The sequence below is a fragment of the Adiantum capillus-veneris genome, chromosome 30 (genome assembly GCF_014529385.1).
Source record: "Adiantum capillus-veneris isolate H3 chromosome 30, ASM1452938v2, whole genome shotgun sequence".
Taxonomy (NCBI): Eukaryota; Viridiplantae; Streptophyta; class Polypodiopsida; order Polypodiales; family Pteridaceae; genus Adiantum; species Adiantum capillus-veneris.
The window spans coordinates 73,869,745-73,893,431 of record NC_140960.1 but is presented as its reverse complement, the minus strand read 5'-3'; the positions used below and the strand labels follow the sequence as shown (position 1 = coordinate 73,893,431).

Below are 23,687 nucleotides of genomic sequence, written 5' to 3'. Positions count from 1 at the left end.
AGGAGAGCTTGAACTCTTGCAAATGCACACACACAGATGAAGGCAAAACCTTCTTCTTCTTCATATTTCATACAAGATAAGAAGTTTACAATGAATAAAAGAGATAATACAACATAAAGGGAGAACTAGTATAACATTTTAGGGTGGACCATTAGTGAGGTGGTTTAAAGGTGACATCACTCCGACAATAGGTGGATTGGTGTACTCCAATTGTAGTATCATTAACCCAAAAGACGCACGAGTAAAAAACATCCATGTGCAAGTAAAAGCAGAGCAAATCATCTACATTAGTTCTGACCCACTCACTCGATCTTCACTCAAACATTGCATACACAATTAGCAAGTGAACTCCCAATCTCTTGATTGAGACAATTAAAAGTACATATTCTAAACATCCATGTGCCTCATATGTCAATACACATGCTTGGCACCAAAGGAGCACAAAATGTCTATTGCAGTTTTTGCCCCACTTACTCCCAAGTCAACTCACTCATTGCATGTTGTGTTAGTGAGAGTGTTCAAATTCTTGACTCTGATGTGGGAAAAGTACAGATCTTCCATGGACAACTTTAAAAGTGCTCCTTGCATTCTCTCTTTAAATATATTTACAAATCTAGTATATAAGAAAAAAACACTAATAGACTTACTTTTGCATCTTGTGAGGATAAGTATCGTAAGCCCCTGTGGACAACCAAGGCAAAGGCAAAAGAGGGGAGACCACCAAAAGCTAGCTATCCAAAGACCATACAAGAGGAACAAGGGCATTACTTGACCTGATATTTAAGCTTCATTTCTCAGGATTAATGAGTCAATAGGACCAAATGCCAAAGACAAGTCACAACAACTACTAGACTCTTCTCAAATTGACCCCAAAGTATTCCACAATGAAATCTGAGACACTCTTTTTCTTGTTCCAACGCGACTATTAAAACCACAATTTGCAACTCTCTCTCGTGCTCTAGCTTGTTTGAACTTGTCCTTGCCTACGCTCAACTTTGCTCAAATTAGCCTTCATTAATCATTGGCCCCCTTCTCTTGAGTGTCTGCCCATGTGCACATAATGTTGCAGGGTTCTTCAGCTACACTAGTGCATATTCCCAGCAGTTCAATTCTCACCTCAGCAAAGCTGTGTACCCTTAGATTCCAATTGTTGGCCCTTGACTGCAAAGTGCCCATATGCCTCCTTGCTGTGGCATAAGCTGTATGGCATGTACACAAAACCCACCATTTCAAATAAGCCTCCTACCTACACAGCAAGCAAAAGGCGCATATGTGCACATGATACTAACCAGTCAAGACATGCTAGAAAGTGAGAGCAATACACATACTTATTGCAATTTTAGGAACTGGAGTCGAACCATTCTTGTCTGACAGAAAAGGAGGTCAGCTATGTAAGGTAAAATTAGCACTGCCTACGACTACGCCCTTCCACTCTACACATATTAAGCATATTGCAGGAGCCATGGGCCTAAACCTGAAAACAAGGTCGCTCTCTCATACGCGAAACACAGTAGTGTGATACCCACAGCTGAAACAGGTTTTGTGGAAAGTATATAATGAAGCACCCAAGCCTAAACCCAACTCAAATGAAATGGGTAAGCTATAAGCACAATAAATTTTGCAGCATTACAGCCTGACCTGTTTTGAAAAACCCTTTCGAAGCTGAGAAAAAACCTCCCTCAGCCTCCCACTCTTAATACTTCCCAATTTGAGGACCTCACCTTTACTCTTTGGCCTCCTCCATAAGCTTGATACAGGAAAATGTAAAGCCCCACAAACATTTCCCTGCAAAGCTATGTTGAAGCTTTTACAAAATGATGTGACCCCACCTCTTGCAACAAGCATCACTGCAACAAATACTGCTTGCACGGTGCACACAGCGAGATATACAAGACTGCAAAGCAAGCATAACCAGAAGCACAAGTCAAGCAACACTCCGAAAGGCACTGCCGATGTCAAGGTAACGGATATCATTGCGCCAATAACAAACCCCAATAGTAACACTTTGAAACGGGTAACATTTGAAAGGGAAGATTCATGATCATGCTCTCTGTGGCCGAGTTGTTTCCAGTGTATTGGATTTCTGTTACCATTCCCTTGCTCTCCAGCAGACAAATCCTTTACCATGCTTGGCCAATTTGACCACAGAAAACTTAGTAGAGGGGACTGAACCATGTGTGAAGCCACCATGGCCCGGGCACAAAGTGCAAAAAAAACGAGCTGCCTCTCTCTTTTCCGTTGTTTGTCACCATTCTCTGCCATGGAAAACCGTCCTCCCTTCGAGGCACTCCATAGAAAGCATCCACAAACATTGCCTCTCCCTTCTCTGCATCTACCCTCATAGATCCATTGGTGAAAAGAAACCAAGCCATGGCAGATCCTAGTTTCTAGCTGTTCTTTTCTGCTTCTGCCGCTTAGTATGTTTTCCTTCGTCCTCTTTCCTCTTCTCTTAACAGATAATCTATCCCATGACCTAGCGTTCCTGCCTCCGTTGTACGGAAGACGGAGCTGCGAAAGCGGAGAAGAAGTGCTGCGGCCAAAGCGCGCGTGACGCAAGCAAACGGACGAGAACTGCAGCTGAAGCCTACCAATGTCGTCTGGTGTTGCTGAGACTACAGAATCATTTTCTGCAAGCAGCTTAAAAGCCATCTTCTGCTCTACGGGAAGGAAGAATCCATGGAAATTTTATGGCGACGAGAGACAAACATAGTAAGAGCTGGAATGTGCGCAACGGTCTTGGCCGCCCAAATTAGCGAGGGACGGCCATTAAGCCGGCCGGCCACACACGTGTAGTCTCTTAAAGAAAACTGGCAATGTTCAATGGGTCATTGGGTATGGTAAGGGTGCAGTTTGACACACATGAAAGCCCACGAAAGAAAGCAAAATAATTCTGACGTTGCAATTTCCACGGATTAGAGGAGTTCATGTGGATATGCCATTGGTTGTTGCAGGGTGGGTCATGACTCATGTGTTTAATGCATGCCCGCCAACTGGCGTCAAACACATGACCCACCTTGCAGGAGTTCATGTGGATATGCCATTGGTTGTTGCAGGGTGGGTCATGTGTTTAATGCATGCCCGCATAAAGTTCTTGGCATAGCTTCTGGCCAAGGGGGAGAGGCCACCGAATTTTATGGCAGATCTGGGAGTTATAGTCCCTTTTTTCAATGAATGCTTTGATGCCAACACATAGGCGTACCACGCAACTCACCCTTGTTCCAAGCATTCTGAACCATGCCTAAGTAAGCGGGCAAAAGAGTGAGTCAACGACATCACCACCGCCCGTAGCAAGGACGATTGCATAGCCCTTCAAGTCCATTTCTCACCTTCAAGAGAAGTGGAAACATCTAAGAGCCGAGTCCCGCTATGCATTAGTGGGATTTATAACAATACATAAATTTTACTAAAGTCATGTCACCCATGTGTTTTCATTTGAATAATACTAAGTGGACAATCTCCTTTAATGTAGGAATACACAACATACCTAGACTCACCTTAAGAGTCAGGTAGCCTCCACCTACGAGGCTTGGGTGTATACCTAGATTTCTTTCGTATTGAGAGATTTCTAAGAGTACTAACCAATAAGAATTGAGTTCTCCAACTTTTTGGAAAAGCTCATGTTGAGGCAGAGCAACAACTGCTACAAGTTTTAAGATGTACACTTTGGTAGGAAGCAGTCAAGATATTCCATCCTCACCATGTATATCATTTTCTGCCTAACATCACTTTTTGGTGCCCGAAAGGCAACGTAAATTCTCAAGCCATCTTTTTGTAAAATCTACTTTGTGGTGAATCCAAGGACGTGAATGAGTGAATAATGTCATTGGATTCACTACCAGCTCATACTTTTTTGTAAAATCTCATAGTGTTTATCCTCACCCGATCTCTAGCCCTAGATATATGTGGAAAAGCCTCATTTTTGGAGATACAATCATTGTCACTCACTTGAGAGCTTGTGGTATTGTGATGATGGTCGTCATGCTCTGTTTGAGTGTGAGTGTCTGCAACGCAATGAGCTTTCTTGGGCTTTAGGTTGCTTCCTGTGTTTAATCGTTCATTACGAGTTGTTAATGATGTTTTTGATGAAACTAACCATGGACAGAGATAAGTGAGCCTTAGAGGAAGACAAACGACCTCTCATTTGTCCTTTTTGGTTGAGGTTGGGGGTGGCGACGATTGCGGTCTGTAATGGAATTAGCCTATTCAACTTGAGAATAGCGGAAATTAATGAGAATACTTTCGAGAAATAACTTTGTGAGCATAGCGGGTACACATAATTGAAGATAGCAACATAATCATAGCAATTAGTTAACTTGGCATGATCAATACTTTTGCAAGAGAGAGAATTTAGAGAACATGACAACAGTTGAGGACCGGATTTATGTGGAGCCGGTCCCCCCTCCAATAGGCATTTGTATTATGATTTCTCCCATTAAGAGAGACTTGTTACAATACATTCTTTGTGTTCCTTGTGACCTAGGTGATGCAATGAAGATGGAAAGCTTCATGCATCACAATCATAGCATAACATGAACTTGAAGAAAGCTTTAATTGTCCCAAGCCTCAGTCCCAAGACCTCAAACACCTTCGAAGGTGGAGAGAGCTAGCAGGGAATGAGGGTAGGGAAGAGGAAGAAGAAACATTTCATAGTAGAAAGAACTAGTTCCTCACTTATCATACTCTTGCTGCTAGCATACATAATAGCATAGTAATGAAGAAGAAGGAGATGACAAGCTCAAGCATTGAAGCATGGCTCTTGGTTGGATTTGCACTCCATAGCCAAGAGTGTTGGTGTAGGCTCTCAACCTCTACTTGCTTGGAGAGGGAGCTCTTGCACTTTGCATAGCACACAATGAGAGTGATTGTGAGTGTGTGTGGGTGAGTATACCCCTCAAGCAAGCCCCTAGCTAGCTTGGGTCGACCCCCCCTTGTAGCTCATGCTCGAAGCTCATTGGACCCTCCCAGGCCTAGCCAATCATGAGCAGGAGGCATTACAAGCAGTAGGGGTAGCCTTGAGACAAGTGTCCCCCTTTCCTTTTTGAGAGAGAGGGCTAGATAAATGCTAAAACAATTAGATAATTCATGTAATTTATCATTGGACCCCTTTGAAGCTTAGCCAATAGGCTTCAAGCAACACATGAAGGTAACATGGGTAGGGGCCTGACATGTGTCCTTGCTGCCTCTTCAAGTTGGGGCTTCCCTTGTGTGTGTGAGTGGGTGTTCTCTCTCTAGCCCCTAGGAAAAGGGCTCGCCCCCCCTCTTGTAGGAATGCTTTTGACTTTAGGTGATCAAGCACCTTACTCACCAAGCATGACAAAGCACTTGAACTAGGGGGTGTTCCCACAAGCATCTCAGGCAAGCTTCTCAAGGCACCTCAAGTCCCTTAATCATGCAGCAAGTCAAGCACCTCAAGCATGGAGCCAGTCAAGCACCTCAAGCATGACAAACACCTCAAGCACGACAAGCACCTCAAGCAGGACAAGCACCTCGAGTTTGGGTCGGGTTCCCACCTCAAGCTCAGCCCTAGCTTACCTAAGGTCAAAGGACTTTTACACACATTTATTGGAGGTCTTCAATGAAGCTAACCCTAAGGTCTTATGCTCCATTGGTTAGCCTTGCTCTTTGATAGACCATCTCCCTTTTGGGCCCCTTTACCATTGGCCCCGTGTTGAGATAGATCTATAAGCACATATCTATATCTTAACACTTGTTCCCGTTTATTCTCCCACATTAAGTGATCAATTTAATATGAGAAAATCATTTGGGTTGGTTAGATATTAGATTTTATGACATTACCTTTCTCTTGAAATCATAGTCGTCCTCGACTATGAGGTAGAAGAGATAAAGTCTTAGTCATTAGTCAATCGTACTTAGCGGGTAAAGGATCTCTTTTTACCCTACGACATCTTTCCAAGATGGATGACTAATCCATTTGGTGCTTGGGAGACATATCTGCCGCAAGCATGTCTGCTCTTTAGTCCATTTCATTCTCCCAAAGTAGAGTGACAAACTCTACTTGGTGTTTGAGAGACGTCGTCATCACCAACATGATTCTAAGCATGCATACTAGTTAAATTTGTGCACAATTAAAAAGAGGACTAGTCATATAAGACAAAAACATGAGTCATTTAAAAGAAATTTGTACATTTGCTTACTCTAATGTAGCATTGTAAGCATTGACAAGGTTCATACTATCCTTAAGTTGTACTCCTTGCATCCATTTAGCATCTTCAAAAGGATAATTTTTGAACTTAATAAGATACCGTCAGATTATCTTACCATGTCGTAGTACCTTGTCTTCATGCCGAAGGACAGCTTCGGGTTGTAGCACCTCTTCTTGGTCTTCGACTTCGGGAGGGTCTTCAATAATTGGTTCAATTGGTGGCTCTCCTTTGTAGGGCTGAAGTAAGCTTACATGAAAGGCATTGTGTATAAGCCAATGGTTGGGAAACTTGAGTTGATAAGCCGTCTCATTGATAGGCTTCAAGATTTGGAAAGGACCATAGTATCTTTTTGCTAGTTTAGCATAATACTTTTGATGGCCCTTAGGATTTTTGCCCGTCGTTTGCCTTAATCGAGCCTTAGGAAACTTGAGTAAGACCCAATCATTTTCTTTGAACATTAAGGCTCTTTTGTGCTTATCAGCAGTAGCTTTTTGCCTTTGTTGAGAGATGGCTATAGCCTCCCTACTCTTTTGAAAAGATTCTTGTAGGTCACGGCTATACTCATCGGCGGCGAAGATCTTCCCATGTACTTTCAGTAGCAAGGGACTTTTAGGTCTTCCCTCTATGATCTCGAAAGGTGCTTTCCCCGTAGAAGTATGTACAGTATTATTGTAGGCATACTCTACTAGCGGTAAATACTTTTCCCATTGTGAGCGTTGATCTACTTCAGTAACATAAGTTTTGAGTAGATCGAGTATCGTAAGATTGGCTATCTCACTTTGGCCATCCGTTTGTGGGTGATAGGCCGAAGAGAAATTCAATCTTGTTCCCAGATTTTCAAAGAGACCTTTCTAGAAATTACTGGTCATTCTAGGATCTCTATCTGACACGATGGATGTGGGTAATCCATGGTGCTTGAAAATCTGAGATATGAAGAGAGTTGACATTTGGTGTGCCTTAATAGTCTTTTTGACAGGAATGAAATGTGCTTGCTTGCTAAACCTGTCGACTATTGTCCATATTCCTGTATTCCCATGGATAGACTTGGGCAATCCAAAGATGAAATCCATGGATATACTCTCCCATGGTGAATTTGGAATAGGCAATGGCTGGAGTAATCCAGGTTGCTTCCCTCTATCATACTTGGTCTTTTGGCATACTACACATTTTGAAACATACTCTTGTATGTCCACTTTCATGGTAGGCCAATAGAAATACGTCTCTACTCCTCGGAGAGTAGGTTGAATACCTCTATGCCCTGCATATGGAGGAGCATGGGATTCATACATAACCTTCTCACGAAGGGAATGAGTAACACATAGCCTATTGCCGTGGAGAAGATAACCATCCTGCAAGGTGAATGGTTCCTCTTTCTTCCCCAAAGCAAGGGCTGACATTATGTCTCTAAAGTCAGGGTCAGTACCATACTCATCTATCATAGAGGATAGATCATTGTGAGTAGCTATAGACACCGCATTAACTTTTGGTCGTCGTGAAAGTGCATCGGCAACTTGATTGTGCTTACCAGCTATGTGAGCAATATGGAAATTAAATTGCGAAAGAAAATTTTCCCACCTCATTTGTTTGTCGGAAAGCTTGGTTTGCGTCATGAAATACTTGAGACTTTGGTGGTCGGTTCGTAGGATAAATAGAGTCCCCAATAGGTAGTGCTTCCATGTGTCTAGGGCATGTAGAACAGCTAAAAGCTCTTTCTCATAAATGCCCAAGACTCGTTTATCACCATTGAGCCTTCAGCTCTCATATGCTATGGCATGTCCTTCTTGAAGCAAAACCGCTCCAAGGCAATCACCACAAGCATCACATTGGACCTCAAATGGCTTTGAGAGATCCGGAAGCACGAGGACTGGTTGGGAAGTAAGCTTCTCTTTGAGTTTTCAAAAGCATTTTGCTCCTTAGCAGTCCATACAAACTTAACGTTCTTCTTAGTTAAGTCGTGTAGTGGTCCTGCTACTTGAGAGAATTTTGCTATGAAGCGTCTATAGTATGCACACATACCAATAAAGCTTCTTAGCTCATGTAGATTTCTTGGGTTAGGCCATGCTTTTATTACCTCTAACTTTGATGGATCCATTTGGATACCATCTTTAGAGATAATATGACCTAAGTATTGAATCTCTTGAAGGAAGAATTCGCTTTTCTTTTGGTTGAGATAAAGCTTGTTCTCCCTCAATGCTTGAAAAATCACTTGGAGATGCTGCTTATGTTCCTCCAAAGACTTGGAGTAGATGATGATATCATCAAAGAACACTCCGGTGAATTTTCGATATGGTCTAAAAATTTTCTCCATCAAACGATTGAACGTAGCTGGTGCATTAGTCAAGCCAAAAGGCATGACTAGATATTCATAAAGACCAAACGTTGTGCGAAACGCGGTCTTTAAGATATCTTCATCCACTATCCTTATTTGATGATAGCCACTCTTAAGGTCAATCCTACTGAAGTAGGTAGAGACTTGTAGCTTATCAAACAGATCTTCTACCCGAGGTACGGGAAATTTGTTTTTGATAGTGATATGGTTTAGCGCTCGATAGTCCACACACATACGTTATGTACCATCTTTCTTTTGCACTAAAAGGACTGGAGAACAAAAGGGAGAGGAACTAGGCCTCACCATCCCTTTGTCTACCAGCTCTTGTACTTGCCTCATGATCTCCTCTTGTTGAGCTTGTGAGACTCGATAAGGAGGCTTGTTAGGTGGTGAGCTTCCAGGAAGGAGCTCAATACGATGGTCATCATCCCCTCGTTTTGGAGGTAAGTCCATAGGGATATCATCGATGAACACATCTTGGAATCCTTTTAGAAAATTAGACAAGTCTAACTCTTCTCGATTCCTATCATTTACATTTGATGAAACATTAGTATCTTTTGGAGACTCTTTGACAAAAATCATGTACGTAGAAACTGAGCTCTTCATTGACTTATCAAAAGAAAGAGGATTTACAAGTGGAATAGTGCGACCACGCTCACTAGCATCTATATACATGTTCTTTCCCCTGTAAGTGAAGTAAATTCTCCTTTCAGGGAACTTCATGTTGGCAGCCATGCGATCAAACCATGGTGCCCCTAGGATAACATCCTGATGTTGGAGAGGAGAGATGAAGAAGTCTTCTTTGTCGACATAGCTTTGGACATGAAGCCTCAACTTCCCAATCAAGGGAGTAATGGAGGCTTGTTGTCCCTTGAAAGCTGCATCAGCGACTACTATATCTCCCATCTCAAAAGCTTGAATGCCCAACTTGGTGGCCAACTCTATTGATATGAAGTTAAGAGTAGAGCCAGGGTCAAACAAGATGAAGGCATCATGCTCTTTTACCTTTCCCCAAGCATAGGAGAGTGATGATCCTTTGCAATGAGCATCCTCTTTTGGAGCTTCGATGGTGGAAGCTCTAGGAGTCTCATTGAGAGTATTCTTCTTGGGGCAAGAACGATAGCCATGTCCTTGCTCTCCACACTTGAAACACTTATGGTCCTTGCCAAAAGCTTCAAGCTCTTCAGGAGAGAGTTTGTTTTTACCTTTGTAAACTCCCTTCTCCTTGGACCGATTGTTGTTGTTGTTGTTGTTGTTGGAAGTGCCTTGGGAATTATTTTGAGCATTGGATTTCCCCTTTGCATCATTTTTATCTTTGTTTTCCATGGGCTTGACATTATGTCTAGCCCCTTGATGGAAATTGATGCGTGAAGCAACCATGGTGTGGTGGATTACTTCGGTAATAGTACCGGGCCGTTGAGAGTTGATGTATTCGGCCATCTCTTCAGGTAATCCCGCACAAAATTGTTGTCTTTGCTCGGCAAAGTCTATCTTTTGAAAGACAGTAGCTTTGAGATGTAAATCCCAAAACTTGTCTACATACTTGTTGATAGACTCATAAGAGAGAAGCTTCAAGCCGCACCATTCGGTAAGAACTTTATCTTTAGTATTGCTTGACAGAAATTGCTTCATGATGGAAACTCGTAGAGTTTTCCATGTCTTTGGGGCTTCTCCATTGCCACGAAGGCTAGCCCACCATTGACGAGCTGATTTTTGGAAGTGCATAGCTACATGACGTAGCTTGGAGGACTCTGTGAAGCCCTCGTCCCCAAAGGCCGCGTCAAATTGCTAGATGAAGGCCAAGACTTTGTCAGTAGCACTAAAGGTGCCATCGTAGGTGAGAAAAGAGATACTCTTTCCTCCCTCCTTGAACTTCTTTAGCTTTTGTGACCTTCGCCATGCAGGAAATGATTTTCGATGTCCTCCCCTCTTGTATTCTCTAGGAGAATAGCCATAACTTTCATCGGAAGAGGAGGTTCATTCTACTCTCTTGATTATTGTCAGCCATGTTAACAAAATTTTATGTATGTACTTAGTGTATGCTTTGGCAATTCAAAACCTTAGTTTCCACTCCTCTTAGCCTTTGAAAATTGGCTCTTAAGTATCTACACCCACGGCTCAAAGTGGTTAATTATAGAGAGTAGAGGAGTAGGTCTAACATAGCAGAGTTGCCAAGGGCTAGCTCCTTTTGTACTTCTTATGGGTCAATAATGGTAAAGCCGTAGGCAAGTCTAAAACGACTCCATTATTAAGTCCAAAGCTCCCGAGGTGTGCACCATCCCCCACATAGTGGGCTTAACAAAACCGATATTAGATCCCAGTTCCACTTACCCTATTATAATTAACAACATCAACCATTTATAGGCTACTTAAGGACCTCTCTTCTTAAGCAAGAAAAGAGAAACCAAATGCTCTGATACCAATGTAATGGAATTAGCCTATTCAACTTGAGAATAGCGGAAATTAATGAGAATACTTTCGAGAAATAACTTTGTGAGCATAGCGGGTACACATAATTGAAGATAGCAACATAACCATAGCAATTAGTTAACTTGGCATGATCAATACTTTTGCAAGAGAGAGAATTTAGAGAATATGACAACAGTTGAGGACCGGATTTATGTGGATCCGGTCCCCCCTCCAATAGGCATTTGTATTATGATTTCTCCCATTAAGAGAGACTTGTTACAATACATTCTTTGTGTTCCTTGTGACCTAGGTGATGCAATGAAGATGGAAAGCTTCATGCATCACAATCATAGCATAACATGAACTTGAAGAAAGCTTTAATTGTCCCAAGCCTCAGTCCCAAGACCTCAAACACCTTCGAAGGTGGAGAGAGCTAGCAGGGAATGAGGGTAGGGAAGAGGAAGAAGAAACATTTCATAGTAGAAAGAACTAGTTCCTCACTTATCATACTCTTGCTGCTAGCATACATAATAGCATAGTAATGAAGAAGAAGGAGATGACAAGCTCAAGCATTGAAGCATGGCTCTTGGTTGGATTTGCACTCCATAGCCAAGAGTGTTGGTGTAGGCTCTCAACCTCTACTTGCTTGGAGAGGGAGCTCTTGCACTTTGCATAGCACACAATGAGAGTGATTGTGAGTGTGTGTGGGTGAGTATACCCCTCAAGCAAGCCCCTAGCTAGCTTGGGTCGACCCCCCCTTGTAGCTCATGCTTGAAGCTCATTGGACCCTCCCAGGCCTAGCCAATCATGAGCAGGAGGCATTACAAGCAGTAGGGGTAGCCTTGAGACAAGTGTCCCCCTTTCCTTTTTGAGAGAGAGGGCTAGATAAATGCTAAAACAATTAGATAATTCATGTAATTTATCATTGGACCCCTTTGAAGCTTAGCCAATAGGCTTCAAGCAACACATGAAGGTAACATGGGTAGGGGCCTGACATGTGTCCTTGCTGCCTCTTCAAGTTGGGGCTTCCCTTGTGTGTGTGAGTGGGTGTTCTCTCTCTAGCCCCTAGGAAAAGGGCTCGCCCCCCCTCTTGTAGGAATGCTTTTGACTTTAGGTGATCAAGCACCTTACTCACCAAGCATGACAAAGCACTTGAACTAGGGGGTGTTCCCACAAGCATCTCAGGCAAGCTTCTCAAGGCACCTCAAGTCCCTTAATCATACAGCAAGTCAAGCACCTCAAGCATGGAGCCAGTCAAGCACCTCAAGCATGACAAACACCTCAAGCACGACAAGCACCTCAAGCAGGACAAGCACCTCGAGTTTGGGCCGGGTTCTCACCTCAAGCTCAGCCCTAGCTTACCTAAGGTCAAAGGACTTTTACACACATTTATTGGAGGTCTTCAATGAAGCTAACCCTAAGGTCTTATGCTCCATTGGTTAGCCTTGCTCTTTGATAGACCATCTCCCTTTTGGGCCCCTTTACCATTGGCCCCGTGTTGAGATAGATCTATAAGCACATATCTATATCTTAACACTTGTTCCCGTTTATTCTCCCACATTAAGTGATCAATTTAATATGAGAAAATCATTTGGGTTGGTTAGATATTAGATTTTATGACACGGTCACTTACCCACCCGACCATAGGAACAATGGGACTAGATGCTAGCATCCTGTAACCTATAGTTTAGAGGCCTAATATCTTAAGTTTCATGTCCTTTGGGCTTGTTTGACATCGTTGTGACCATTTGAGTGTTAGCTAGACCGCACTGGAGACTTAGGCATTTTGGCTATTTCTTCATCTTACATGCTCGTGATACCTCTCTCCTTAGTGCATTGTCATTTAGGACTTTTCATTCAACGTTTACATGCATTAGTCGGGTCAACTACGCCCTCAAATGGACAAATTATGTTGGTTTGAGTTCTCGCTACGCTACTTCCTTCAATCGCGAAAATCTGCCAACATTGGCATCATTGCCGGGGATGTAGGACTTACACTAGCGGAGGAGGTTGCGGTGAGGTTCTTCTTTGCACAGTGCCCAAGTGTTACAGGTTTTGTGTTTTGTTTATATCTTGCTTAGGGAGAGAGAGTCGGTGAGGCTTGCTAGTTTCTCATGTAAACTGAGAAGCCATGTGTTCTCCTTTGGCATACCTTTACGTTGTCGTGTTGTGACACGTACATAGTGGGAACACATCCTACAAGAGTTTTCTTGTAATTTTTTAGATACATAATTATCTTTCCTATAATGTACATATGCATATTTAAGTATAATAATAAGCCTTCTATCTCATCCTATTATTTTTCTCAAGGGTAACCTATCCTTACTTTACCATTAGAAAATACTATGGGAAATAGCTCCGCCTCTTTAACTTGGGGCAAAAAGCATTGATTCTTTATTTCTACTATTTCATTATCATCTCACACCCTAGCTAGATCCTATATCTAGGGTAAACTCCAATATATATATATTCTATGTATTTTTTATACTTTTCTTATATTTCTTTTTAAATAGCTACTAGGAGAGAATCAAATCCTAGTGGGACACTAGGTGGCATGATTTCAAAGATACACTTATTTTAATGCATTATTGCAAGCATGATTACAAAACTTTGTCAAGGAGAAATGTCATGCTTTCATATGGCATGAGGTGTCCTTTGGAATTAAATGAAAGTCTAGGCTAAGGAGACCACATGAAGACTTTTGCTGCAGTAAATGGACCCTATTTTGATGAATTTTTTACACAAGGTTCCAATCCGAATTGGAAAACGATTTTAAAATGAAAATCGTAGCTAATGAGCTGAAGTTTTTGCCCATGTTTTTACTTTTTTATTTGGAGCCACGGTTGAGGAGATATGATCAAAATACTGGACCCCAGTCTGCCCACATCATGCAGGGGCAGCTCATTTCCAACTTTTCCAATTCCTGTTCACACTGGCTCCTCTCTTCTTGTGTAAACCCTTGGGGGTTCCCTTCACCTATAAAAGGGGACCTCTTCTTCCTTGGAAGGAACTCAAGCATTCAAGCCATTGATGAGAGGAATTCTTGAGGGAGTGAGTAGTAATGCCTAATTGTACTTAGCCATTAACATAAGCCCAAGCCTACACTTTCTCCTAGAGGGAGACTAGCCATTCTTGCAACAAGCTAACCTTGGAAGATCAACTCTAATCAAAGAAGGTCTTGCACTTGGTGTATCAATCAAAGTGGAATTATCCACTCTTCTTCTCTCTCCCATCAATAATGGTGCCGAAGGGTTTCAAGTAAGATGTGTTCTACATTGATGTTTTCTTGATTTCTTGTTGTTTTCTTTTCATCTCTAATCCAACATACATATATATATATATATCTCATCTCCTTAACCAAACCTATCTCTCTCATTCTTAGTAATTCATCCTCTCTAGGTTCTCTTGCTACAGGTACATCTCTCCCCGCAGTATCCTTATTGCCTACGGGCAAGAATAGGGCTTGGGAGGGAAACTTCTCATCTCTTCACTTCTCTCATATCTACATTTGTCACATACTATCCTAGATGAATAACCCACATGATGATCATTTCTATCGCTTTCACTCTGTATGATCTATTAGAATTAACGTATGGATTAGCCATAAAATACACTTTCAACAACGTATAGTGTTTCTCTTCGGCCCTGAAAGGCTCAATGAAATACTTCTATCACCGGATCCCATCATACTACCTCTCATAGACTATAATTTTTCTTTTGATGTAAGCGTAGTTATCTTGCTATGAACCAAGAGGATTTGTACACACAATTAATCCCAATCACTAGACAAAATATATATATTATGGTAAGCACAAAACTAAAATTCCAAAGAACAATTCGTAGCCTATTTGGTCAGCCAAGATTGAATGCCATTAACCCTTTCATATTACCCATGATACGATATGACCATAGCTTTGATGTTTTCATCTTCGTATTGTTTTGACATTCTCTTTTGCGTTCTTTCTTTGTGTGTGTGAGTGCAAGAGAGAAAGAGTGAGTCTTCTTTGATTGCACTTCTTTCCAAACCCTAGTCTTCATGGCATCTATGGTTTAACTCCTTCATATAGTTTTTGTTGAGTTCTCTCACAAACTCTCACAGCCATAAGCCCGGTGCTTTCTTGGCAAGACCGCAAATTTCTCGACAACGTTAGGAAACTCTAGTGGTTGGTTTTGTGCCTTGGCATAGAGTCCACGCTTGAGTGTTAGGGTTAGGTTTGTTGATTGCGGTAAGTTGGTGTTTGGTGGCTACGGACATCCTTCTATCGCATCATTTTCTTCTCACCTTCATACTTGTTTTCATTTCATTTTTGTACATCATTTGCTTTCATTTTTGTTTTAAGAGTAGAGTTCAGTAGAAAATCAGTCTTGGTGTTGCATGAGAGTGCAAAAAAGTTGCCTTGGTGACCATATCGCATCTTTGGGATACCATAAAAGACCAAAAACGCAAAGTGTGCAAAACTTAAGATTTAGAGTGCCGAGTTGAGAATTTCTTGTTTGTACACTTGCAATGCACTAGTAGAGTGGATCTGGAAGTTTTGGTTGCTTTTGGAGTTGTCGTTTGAGATTTAGGTCATTTTGTTCGTTTCGGACTAGGAAAGAGTAAAAATTGAAGTGTGCTTGATAGAAGTTTTTTTTTGCGTGATGCAGGGTGTCATAGGAGAGTACTTGATGTGAGAAATCATCAAAAACTTTTTAGACCTCAATCAAGACCCAGAGCCAGTGACCGCAATAGATGCCAGTGATCGCATCCGCCCGCTACTGACCGCAATCATCGCCAGTGATCGCATCCGTCGCCACCTGTCCCAGAAGCTAATTGTTGTAGTCCCAAGCCTTAGAGCATCTTGAGAGGGATATTTTGACACCTTACTCGAGAAAAACACACATTAGAATCATAGTCGAGCACTCCGTAAAAGTTAGAGACTGTCCGCACAATTTCTGACACGATTTTTGCAATTTTTGTACATTCTATCAAGAGACTGTCCGCACAATTTCAGACCTGATTTTTGCAATTTTTGTACATTCTATCAAATTTTTGTGTAGTTGCGACAAGCGCACTCAAACGACATAGAGGTATCCAGAGCATTCAAAGCAAGGTGACAACACAAAAGACTACTAGCCAACCTATCGAGTAAGAGGTTGGGTTTGAAAACAAAATATTTTTGTGAATTCATGTATTTAAGGTCAGGAAGCTATCTTCAAAGTGATCCTAGAGCAGGAGGTGACCAAGTTAGCCTAGTGTCCACAAAAGAGAGCGTAAATCAATCAGGGTTAGATCCCCTTGCACCAATCTTAGAAGAGGGTAGTGCGACCAACACCTCTTCTGACCATTCGCTCTACATTATGGCTTACCACCGTGTAAGAAACCATCAAACCATCATGGCTAAAGGAGGTAATACCTCTAGAAGCATGTATCAAGCACCTAGGTACACCACAATCCTTCTAGAGGGATCAAACACACATGGAGCCCTTATCTACGCTAACGCTAGGGGACACAAGTGTGTTTGCATCGAGGAAAAGCAAGTGTATTTGCTATAGATCCAGAGATGGAGAGGTAATGTCGTCAGGATATTTGACAAGAAGGTAATGAAATTTCCAACAAACCAAGGAGACATGAGTATATGAATGGTAGGGTCAAATCATATATCATATGCCTAACACCCTATGCATTAGAGCTAAGCACGAAAAATATTCTATACTTGTACGCTTACAACTCAAACAAATGGAGTCACATAATGTATGTTAACAAGTATGGATGCAAATACGAGCCAATTCTTCCTAGGGATTAGAAAGATTGATAGCTTCAGAAGTGCTGATTTTTTCTTCTGAAGATAAGCTAATGCCCATAAAAACCCCTAGCAAGTCCACAATACCCTTCACAGATGATTATGACACCACGTCACAAACAAATAGACAACCATTGACCAACCCTCAAGATCAACGACCAACATCGCCATCATTGTGAGCATGGCTCCAACAGTATGCAACAATAGAACATAATGCAAATAAAGGTGGTTATCAGGCCATGTCAGAGCTAGGAGCACCAATAATACCACCACTCCATTAGCAGTACCAAGATGAGAGCACGACAATAACGCAAAATTCGGCTGAGAATGGAGGCCCACACCCAGAACGAGAGCGGAGAGAAAGGGGTCAAAGAGAGGAACAACCACCCATGAGACTAGCCAAGATTTACAGATTAAGAGCATCTCTAGTGGAGGAACCCTTAAATTACCTTAGACCAGAAAGAGCTCATAGAGGAGGGCCGGGAGACCCTATGCTTAGATATGTAGATCACCATAGGATCCGACCATTCCAGTCCAGAAATGTTATGGAATTGATATTTTATTGTTTAATGCAGCTGACAGGTGGAAAAGGCTAAGGGTTATGTGAAAGGATCTCGAAAGGATATTATATTTTATAATTTATTATTCAAGTGCTCTTTTATGAGCTTTGGCCATTTATGACCGGACGGCTAGTTTGTAATCACTTTGACCATTCAAGAAATCTATAAATGAAATACGTGCAAGAGGGAAATGGTCACTCTTGCACGGGGGGAGATTGCACCCAGTGTCTGCGTTTCTCTTCTTATCTCTCCTCTCTTCTCTCTCACCGTGCCAGCGTAGCACTCCGCTCTAGGAGGTGCGCCTACACGTGTTCTTTCACTCTCTATCGCTCTCTATCTCTCTCTGTCCGCGTATATCATCGATTATGTGCTCGTGGATGCGTCAGGTATGCATATCTATCGCTTTATTATCTGTAGTGTGTTATTTTTCATATTTTGCAGGCCTTCCGCGCTCCTGTCTGTAGCAAGAAATGGGTAAACAAGAAGTATTCCAGGAGCAAAGATCCCAGGGATCACATGGTAGCCTTTGTGCACATAATCATAATTGAGAAAGTCTTAGATTTTCCAACGCAATTTGCAGGATTTGGAATTACTCTTAAAGAAGACGCTGCCACCTGGTTTGATTATGTGGAATGTAGGGATTTCAAGTCGATCAAGGAGGTGCTTGACAATTTTATCGAGGAGTTCTCTCAAAGAGGGATAGCTCATAACACAGTCTCACAAATCCATAAATTTAATAAGAAAGAAGGTGAATTTGTACGAAAAGCAGCCTTAAGGCTTATAAGATATGTGAAGTTTTGTCCAATAGAAGAACTACCGACACAGTCAACGTTAATTCTCATTTTTATCTAAGGAAACGCAGATCTCCAGAAAGATCTACACACAAAAAAGAGCATTACATTGAAAGAATTAACGAAAGAAGTTCTATACTTGGTAGATAATTGTGATGTCTACAAGGAAGTAGATTACAAGGATTTAGATGATAATTCCTTGTCTCACAGCATAGTGGATCCAAGTCTGCCAAGTCAGTACAAAAATCCGAATCTCCGCTAAAGAGCACGTCATCAAAGAAGCATCAGGGAAATTTTGAACTCTCAAATGGGCCTTATACGCACGGTAAAATTTTTACAAAAGAAATCAAAACTTGTCAAACCTTTTGGATTTAAAATGTACTCATCGAGATCTATCCATTGATATATATAGCATGCCATTAGATTCATTATATTCTAAAAGATTCCATTTTTTTAATGTGACAATTCTGTTTTATAAATGGAATCTCTCCCCACATTTTTGCTTCAGTGGGGAGGCCATAACTTTTACAAACCAACTCCAGATTTGTCGACGTTTGGGAATTTAGAACCTACTTTCTAAGATCTTTCCAATTATATGTTGGTTGATAGGGTTTTGACAAAGCGTTTATGTACTTCACCGGGTTGCCCACTTTGGACAAGACATGCAAAGTCAAACCTCCTTATAGGGCCCCTTTGAGAGTCCAAATTTTCCCTAATGTGCTCAAAAGGATTACTCCATTTGCTAAGCCACAAGTTAAGCAACCGAAATGGTGTGCAATAGAGCAGAAATGGACAAATCATGTGACTGAAGAGTGGTATTACAACAAGGGATATGTATAACAATGCCAATATGCCCCACAAGCCCAAGTAGCACAAGCACAAGCCCCACCATTGCCAAGATACACAAATTGAATTCTTTTGGGACCAGTAAGAGATGAGAGACCACAACCAATCTTAGGAAAACAACCCAAGATGCTACAAAATATCCATGTGTAAAACAACGCACAAAAGAAAAGGCCACAGTGGTGGATGAAGCTCAAGTAGAATCTAAGGAACGCATTGCAAAACACAAACTTCTACTACAACAAAGGCTAAAAGGAGGACTTTTGTGAATAAACACATTGGCTCTGATAGAGATGGAAGAAGATTGGGTGGATTTGATTATTCAAGTTAAAGAGGGAATCGACCAAGTGTTGACAAACACACCAGTAGATTCAGAAACCCAGGGGAATGTAATTTCCTTGAGCCTACACAACAAGCTTGTTGACACTGAATTGCACACAACCTATCAAAAAATCAAAGGATATAACAAGCCGCCAAACACAAACATAAGCATGAGCATAATAACAGTGAAAATCGGCTCCATGGTTTCTTCCCAACACTTCCAACAAAACTTCAATTCATAAAAGCAAAATAAATTCAACAAAATAATTGATTGAATAATCACAACATACAAAGAGAACAACATAAACAAGGAGCAAACAAGACACCATGCTGGATATCAAACATCCCCCTCACTCAATATGATTGACTATTTGCCTTCCCCCTCTATATTCATCTCATGGAGCCTAAATTACAATTGGATAAACATATGAAAGATAAGAGAGATGAGCTACATAATCACAAGAGTGTATGCCATGATTAAGAGAGAAAATTAAAATCAAAGGGAACAAAAGTGTATCTTCTCCAACCTGGCTCTAATGAGATTCTAATGCATTAGGGAAATTTTGGACTCTCAAAGGGGCCTTACAAGGACTTTGACTTTCTCTCTCTCGTCCAAAACGGTGTCGTGCAGCTCCGCTCCCATGCTAAGAAAGATGCCAGAAAAATGCACATCAAGCTTATTTGAAGCTTACCCTAATTAATGGACAGTTTTCAGTGCTTGCTAACAATCTAGTTTACGATAAATGTATGCCAGATGTGGCTTAAAAGGGCCAACAGATGTCTTAATGATGCCAAAAATGAGTATGCTTGAAGTGAGCACAGATGAGAGATTATGATCTAGAACTGCAATGTTTGAGGTGCCCTACCGGCTTGTCTTTACGGCTTGTCGATTGGAGCTACGGTGCAAAAGTTATGGCAGTTTGAAGTTTAAGTCGATTGCAAATCTGTACCGGATTGGGAAACTGCAACTGAGGGGACAAAAATGAAGTGAATGCACCGGTCCGAGGTGCTCACTTTGTGGAACGCGTCGGTCTTTTCAGATCAGTGATCGGAGTTCTGTTTGCGAAGTTATTGGCCGTTAAAGATTCACCGGGGGGGTTCCGTACCAGTCCGATCGACTCGATCGGAATGCCATGTGGGAATTTTTGAGCTTCATCCAGGTTTTGAAGTGCGGGAGCAGTAAGTGTTTGAGGAGTATCATGTCCTGAATGTCGTCTCTTGGAATGCAATGATTGTGGGGAATGCCTAACACGACTGCGGTAAGAAGCTTTGGGCTATTTTCATCAAATGCGAAGGGAATGCTTTCCAACAAATGCAGTCACTTATGTTTGCGTCTTGATGGCCTGTGGCACTTTCCAAGACAAGGGCTACTAAAAATTAAAGGATATGCTATAGGTTTTTAAGTACGCCAAATTTGGTGCCTACTGTATTGCCTTGGCCGGTATGTATGCCCAAATGTGGTGCCCTTACAAAGGCCAAGGGCATGGACGCCCGCCCAAACCAATTCAATGGCCGCCCAATTGTTAAAAAATAGGGCTTAAGTGTGGTGAACCAAGGAAAGAAAGGAGGCCATGGCCTGGCAGCGGGCAGTAGCGACGCGAAAGGAAGCAAGGCTCGCGTCAGGTTGCAGAGTGCTCGAACGAGCAAGAGGAAGAAGCGAGAAATGATGGCGCGAGCTCAGGGCGACCCCATTTGGTCCAAGCTGCAGGAGATTTGGTGTTGTCCGATGCCCAGGGTGCCACATCATAGATTCGACACCCACGCCACATCACCAATGACGCCATCGTTGCAAGTTTGGTGTATGTGAGGCGGGGTTTTTAGGGTATGCAAGAAGGCAAGGAAGGTTACGAATAGGAAGCTCGAACGACCAAGACTAGTCCTCGGTTAGTCCTCGGCTAGCAACACAAGAAGCAAGCGAAGCTCCCTCTCTCTCTTTGTTTCTCATCCTTGGCTAACAAAAAAAGCAAAGCTCTCTCTCGCTCTTGTCGTCGGCTAGCAAACAAGCAAAGATTTCTTTCTCTTGCTCTCGGAGTTAAGCATGAAAGCAAGGGGATGTCTCTCTCTTGTCCTCGGTTGGCAAGGAGAGAAGGTCGGCTATCAAAGCAAGTAGACGAGACGAGCTTGCTCTTTCTCTCACTCCTCCTTGGCTAGTCCTCGGCCAGTCCTTGGCTAGCGACACAAGAAGAGGTAAAGTAAAGCATCTCTCTCTCTCTCTCATACATAAGAAAGCAAGAGGGTCTCTCTCATCCATGAGAAAGCAGGATTCTCTCTTGGATCAGAAGCAAGTTCGAGCTTTGATTGAGGAGTTTACTTTACATGAGCGAAGGATACTCGAGAAAAGTTAATCAAAGGCATACAGAGCTTGAAGGCAATAAAAATCAAGTTGATTAAAGGAGAAGTCGAGGCTCATGAGCGGCAATCAAGCCAGTGCAAAGCATAAAGAGCAAGAAGTTGCAACACAGTTGGTAATAATTGAAGCATGATGATCGACAGAGCGAACTTACATGAGGTTTGGAGAATCTTGAAAGTAGAAGAAGCAGATAAAGCGACAGGAGAGAATTTCCATGTCATAATAATCAATATCTAATTCTCCCAAATGATTTTCTCATGTTAAACTGATCATTTAATATGGGGAAGTGCCAGGGGAGAAAAAGCTAGAATATTGGTTAAGCTAGCAGACCGGCCACAATAGGGATCCAAAGTGGGGGCCATCTGCAAAAGAGTAATGTGCAACAATGGGCTTAAAAGACCCTAAGGTTTAGCCCATTAAGACTTCCAAAATGCTAAGGTTCCAAAATTCAAAGGTTGTGTCCAAAGGTCAAAAATTGGGGGAATTGGATGCTTTGTGTGTGTCCCAAAAGTCTTTGTCAATCCCTACATAGGAGGGGGAGAGCCTTGCAAGTAGGGGATGAGAGAGAAACTCTCACACACACACACACACACACACACACACACACACAAGCTCCCTTTACACAAAGGGAATGAGGGACACATGTCAGCTCCCTAGCCCAGATGCCCACATGGTGTACCCAATTCCTATTGGATGGCCTTGGAGGTGGACCAATGAGAATTAGGCTAGAGTAAATCTATTTTAATTAATTTAAAAACACTTAATAAAAGAACCAATAAGAATTAATCTGTCTAGAAGACTATTCGATAGTCTCCCAAGGGGACCAATGAGCATTCAACAACCCAATGGCTTGTGCCTGATTCCTATTGGCCAGGAGGCAAAGGGGTCCAATGAGAGTTTAGTGAATTAAATAATTACCTAAAGCTCTCACAAAAGGGGAAAGGGGGACACATGTCAGAAGGCTATCACTTATGCTGCTTAATTACCATTGGCTAAGCCTGGGGAGATCTAATAGGATGCTAGCAAGAGGGGTCGACCAAGAGAGAGAGAGAGAGAGAGAGAGAGAGAGAGAGAGAGAGGGGGGGGGGGGGGGGGGGGGGGGGGGGGATGATTTTTCAAAGGAATTATCACCTACACACTCACACTAGCTCATGTGTGAAGTAAGAAGACTCTCTCTCCTTCTCAAGCTTTAATGGAAAGCTTATCACCTACTCCAAGCTTGTGAGAAGGAAGGCCTACACCAACAACTCTTGGCTTTGTGATGCAAATCCAACCAAGAGCCAAGCTTCAATGCATGCTCATCTCCTCTACCATGCTAATTACTAAGCTAAGCTATGCTAATATGAGTGATTATGTGAGGAGATGTACATCTTTCTTTTTGTAAGAATACTCCTTCTTCCTCTCAATCTACTCTCATACCCCGCTAGCTCTCACCATCTTCGAAGGTGTGTGAGGCCTTGGGTCTGAGACCGTGAGGGAATTGATGTTGTGTTTGATAAGTGTTTTGCTGAGTGCATGAAGTTTCCATCTTCATTTCACTAGCTAGTATTGAAGGAACACAAGAAATTGTATTGTAAAATGTCTCTTGATGGGAGAAACCATAATACAAAGCCTTTTGGAGGGGGGGACCGCCATCTCCATGCAAATCCGGTCCTCAACTGTTGTCATTTGCTTAATTTCTCTCTCTTTTGAAGTATTGTTCATGCTATCTAACTAGGTGTTATGCTTTTTGTTGCTTTCTCCACCCAAGCACTCTTGTTAATCTCATTAGGAATCTATTCTAATGAAATGCTCACTATGTTCATGCTATTTTTCGCTACACACAAGTTACTAGGCCATTAAATATTACATTGGTATCAGAGCACAAGGTTTTTATTTTCTTACTCAAGAAGGGAGGTCCTCAAGCTAGCTTTAAATGGTTGGTACTATTAATTGCATGTGAGTAAGTATAATAGGGATTTTTCAGCTTTGCAATGCACCTGCCTTTGTGTAGTTAACAGGGCATCACCGTTGAGAACTATGGTCTTAATAGTGGAGTCCTACGGGGCTTGCCTATAGCTTAACCTCTATTGAGCTATTAGAAGCTTGACAGGAGCTGGTGTTGTTTTGGTGTTGAACGACCCTCTCTTCTATTCCT

At 42.1% G+C, this 23,687-nt stretch overlaps 1 protein-coding gene across 1 annotated transcript; it reads right to left on the bottom strand.

Moving 5' to 3' along the window:
• Nucleotides 1-715: 715 nt before the first annotated feature.
• Nucleotides 716-2,744, bottom strand: LOC147418208 (uncharacterized). Its single transcript, XM_086506792.1, has 2 exons — nt 1,722-2,744; nt 716-1,199 (listed from the first exon to the last, which is right to left on the bottom strand). The coding sequence occupies exons 1-2, from the start codon at nt 2,647-2,649 to the stop codon at nt 1,015-1,017; spliced, it is 1,113 nt and encodes a 370-aa protein (XP_086362918.1). The 5' UTR covers nt 2,650-2,744; the 3' UTR covers nt 716-1,014.
• Nucleotides 2,745-23,687: the final 20,943 nt, after the last annotated feature.

Bases quoted from the DNA above. Each gene is read 5' to 3' on its own strand.
- LOC147418208 (XM_086506792.1), bottom strand. From the start codon at position 2,649: ATGGCTTTTAAGCTGCTTGCAGAAAATGATTCTGTAGTCTCAGCAACA. The intron at 1,200-1,721 runs GTGAGGTCCTCA...CATGCCATACAG, and splicing joins GAGGAGGCCAAAGAGTAAAG to CTTATGCCACAGCAAGGAGG.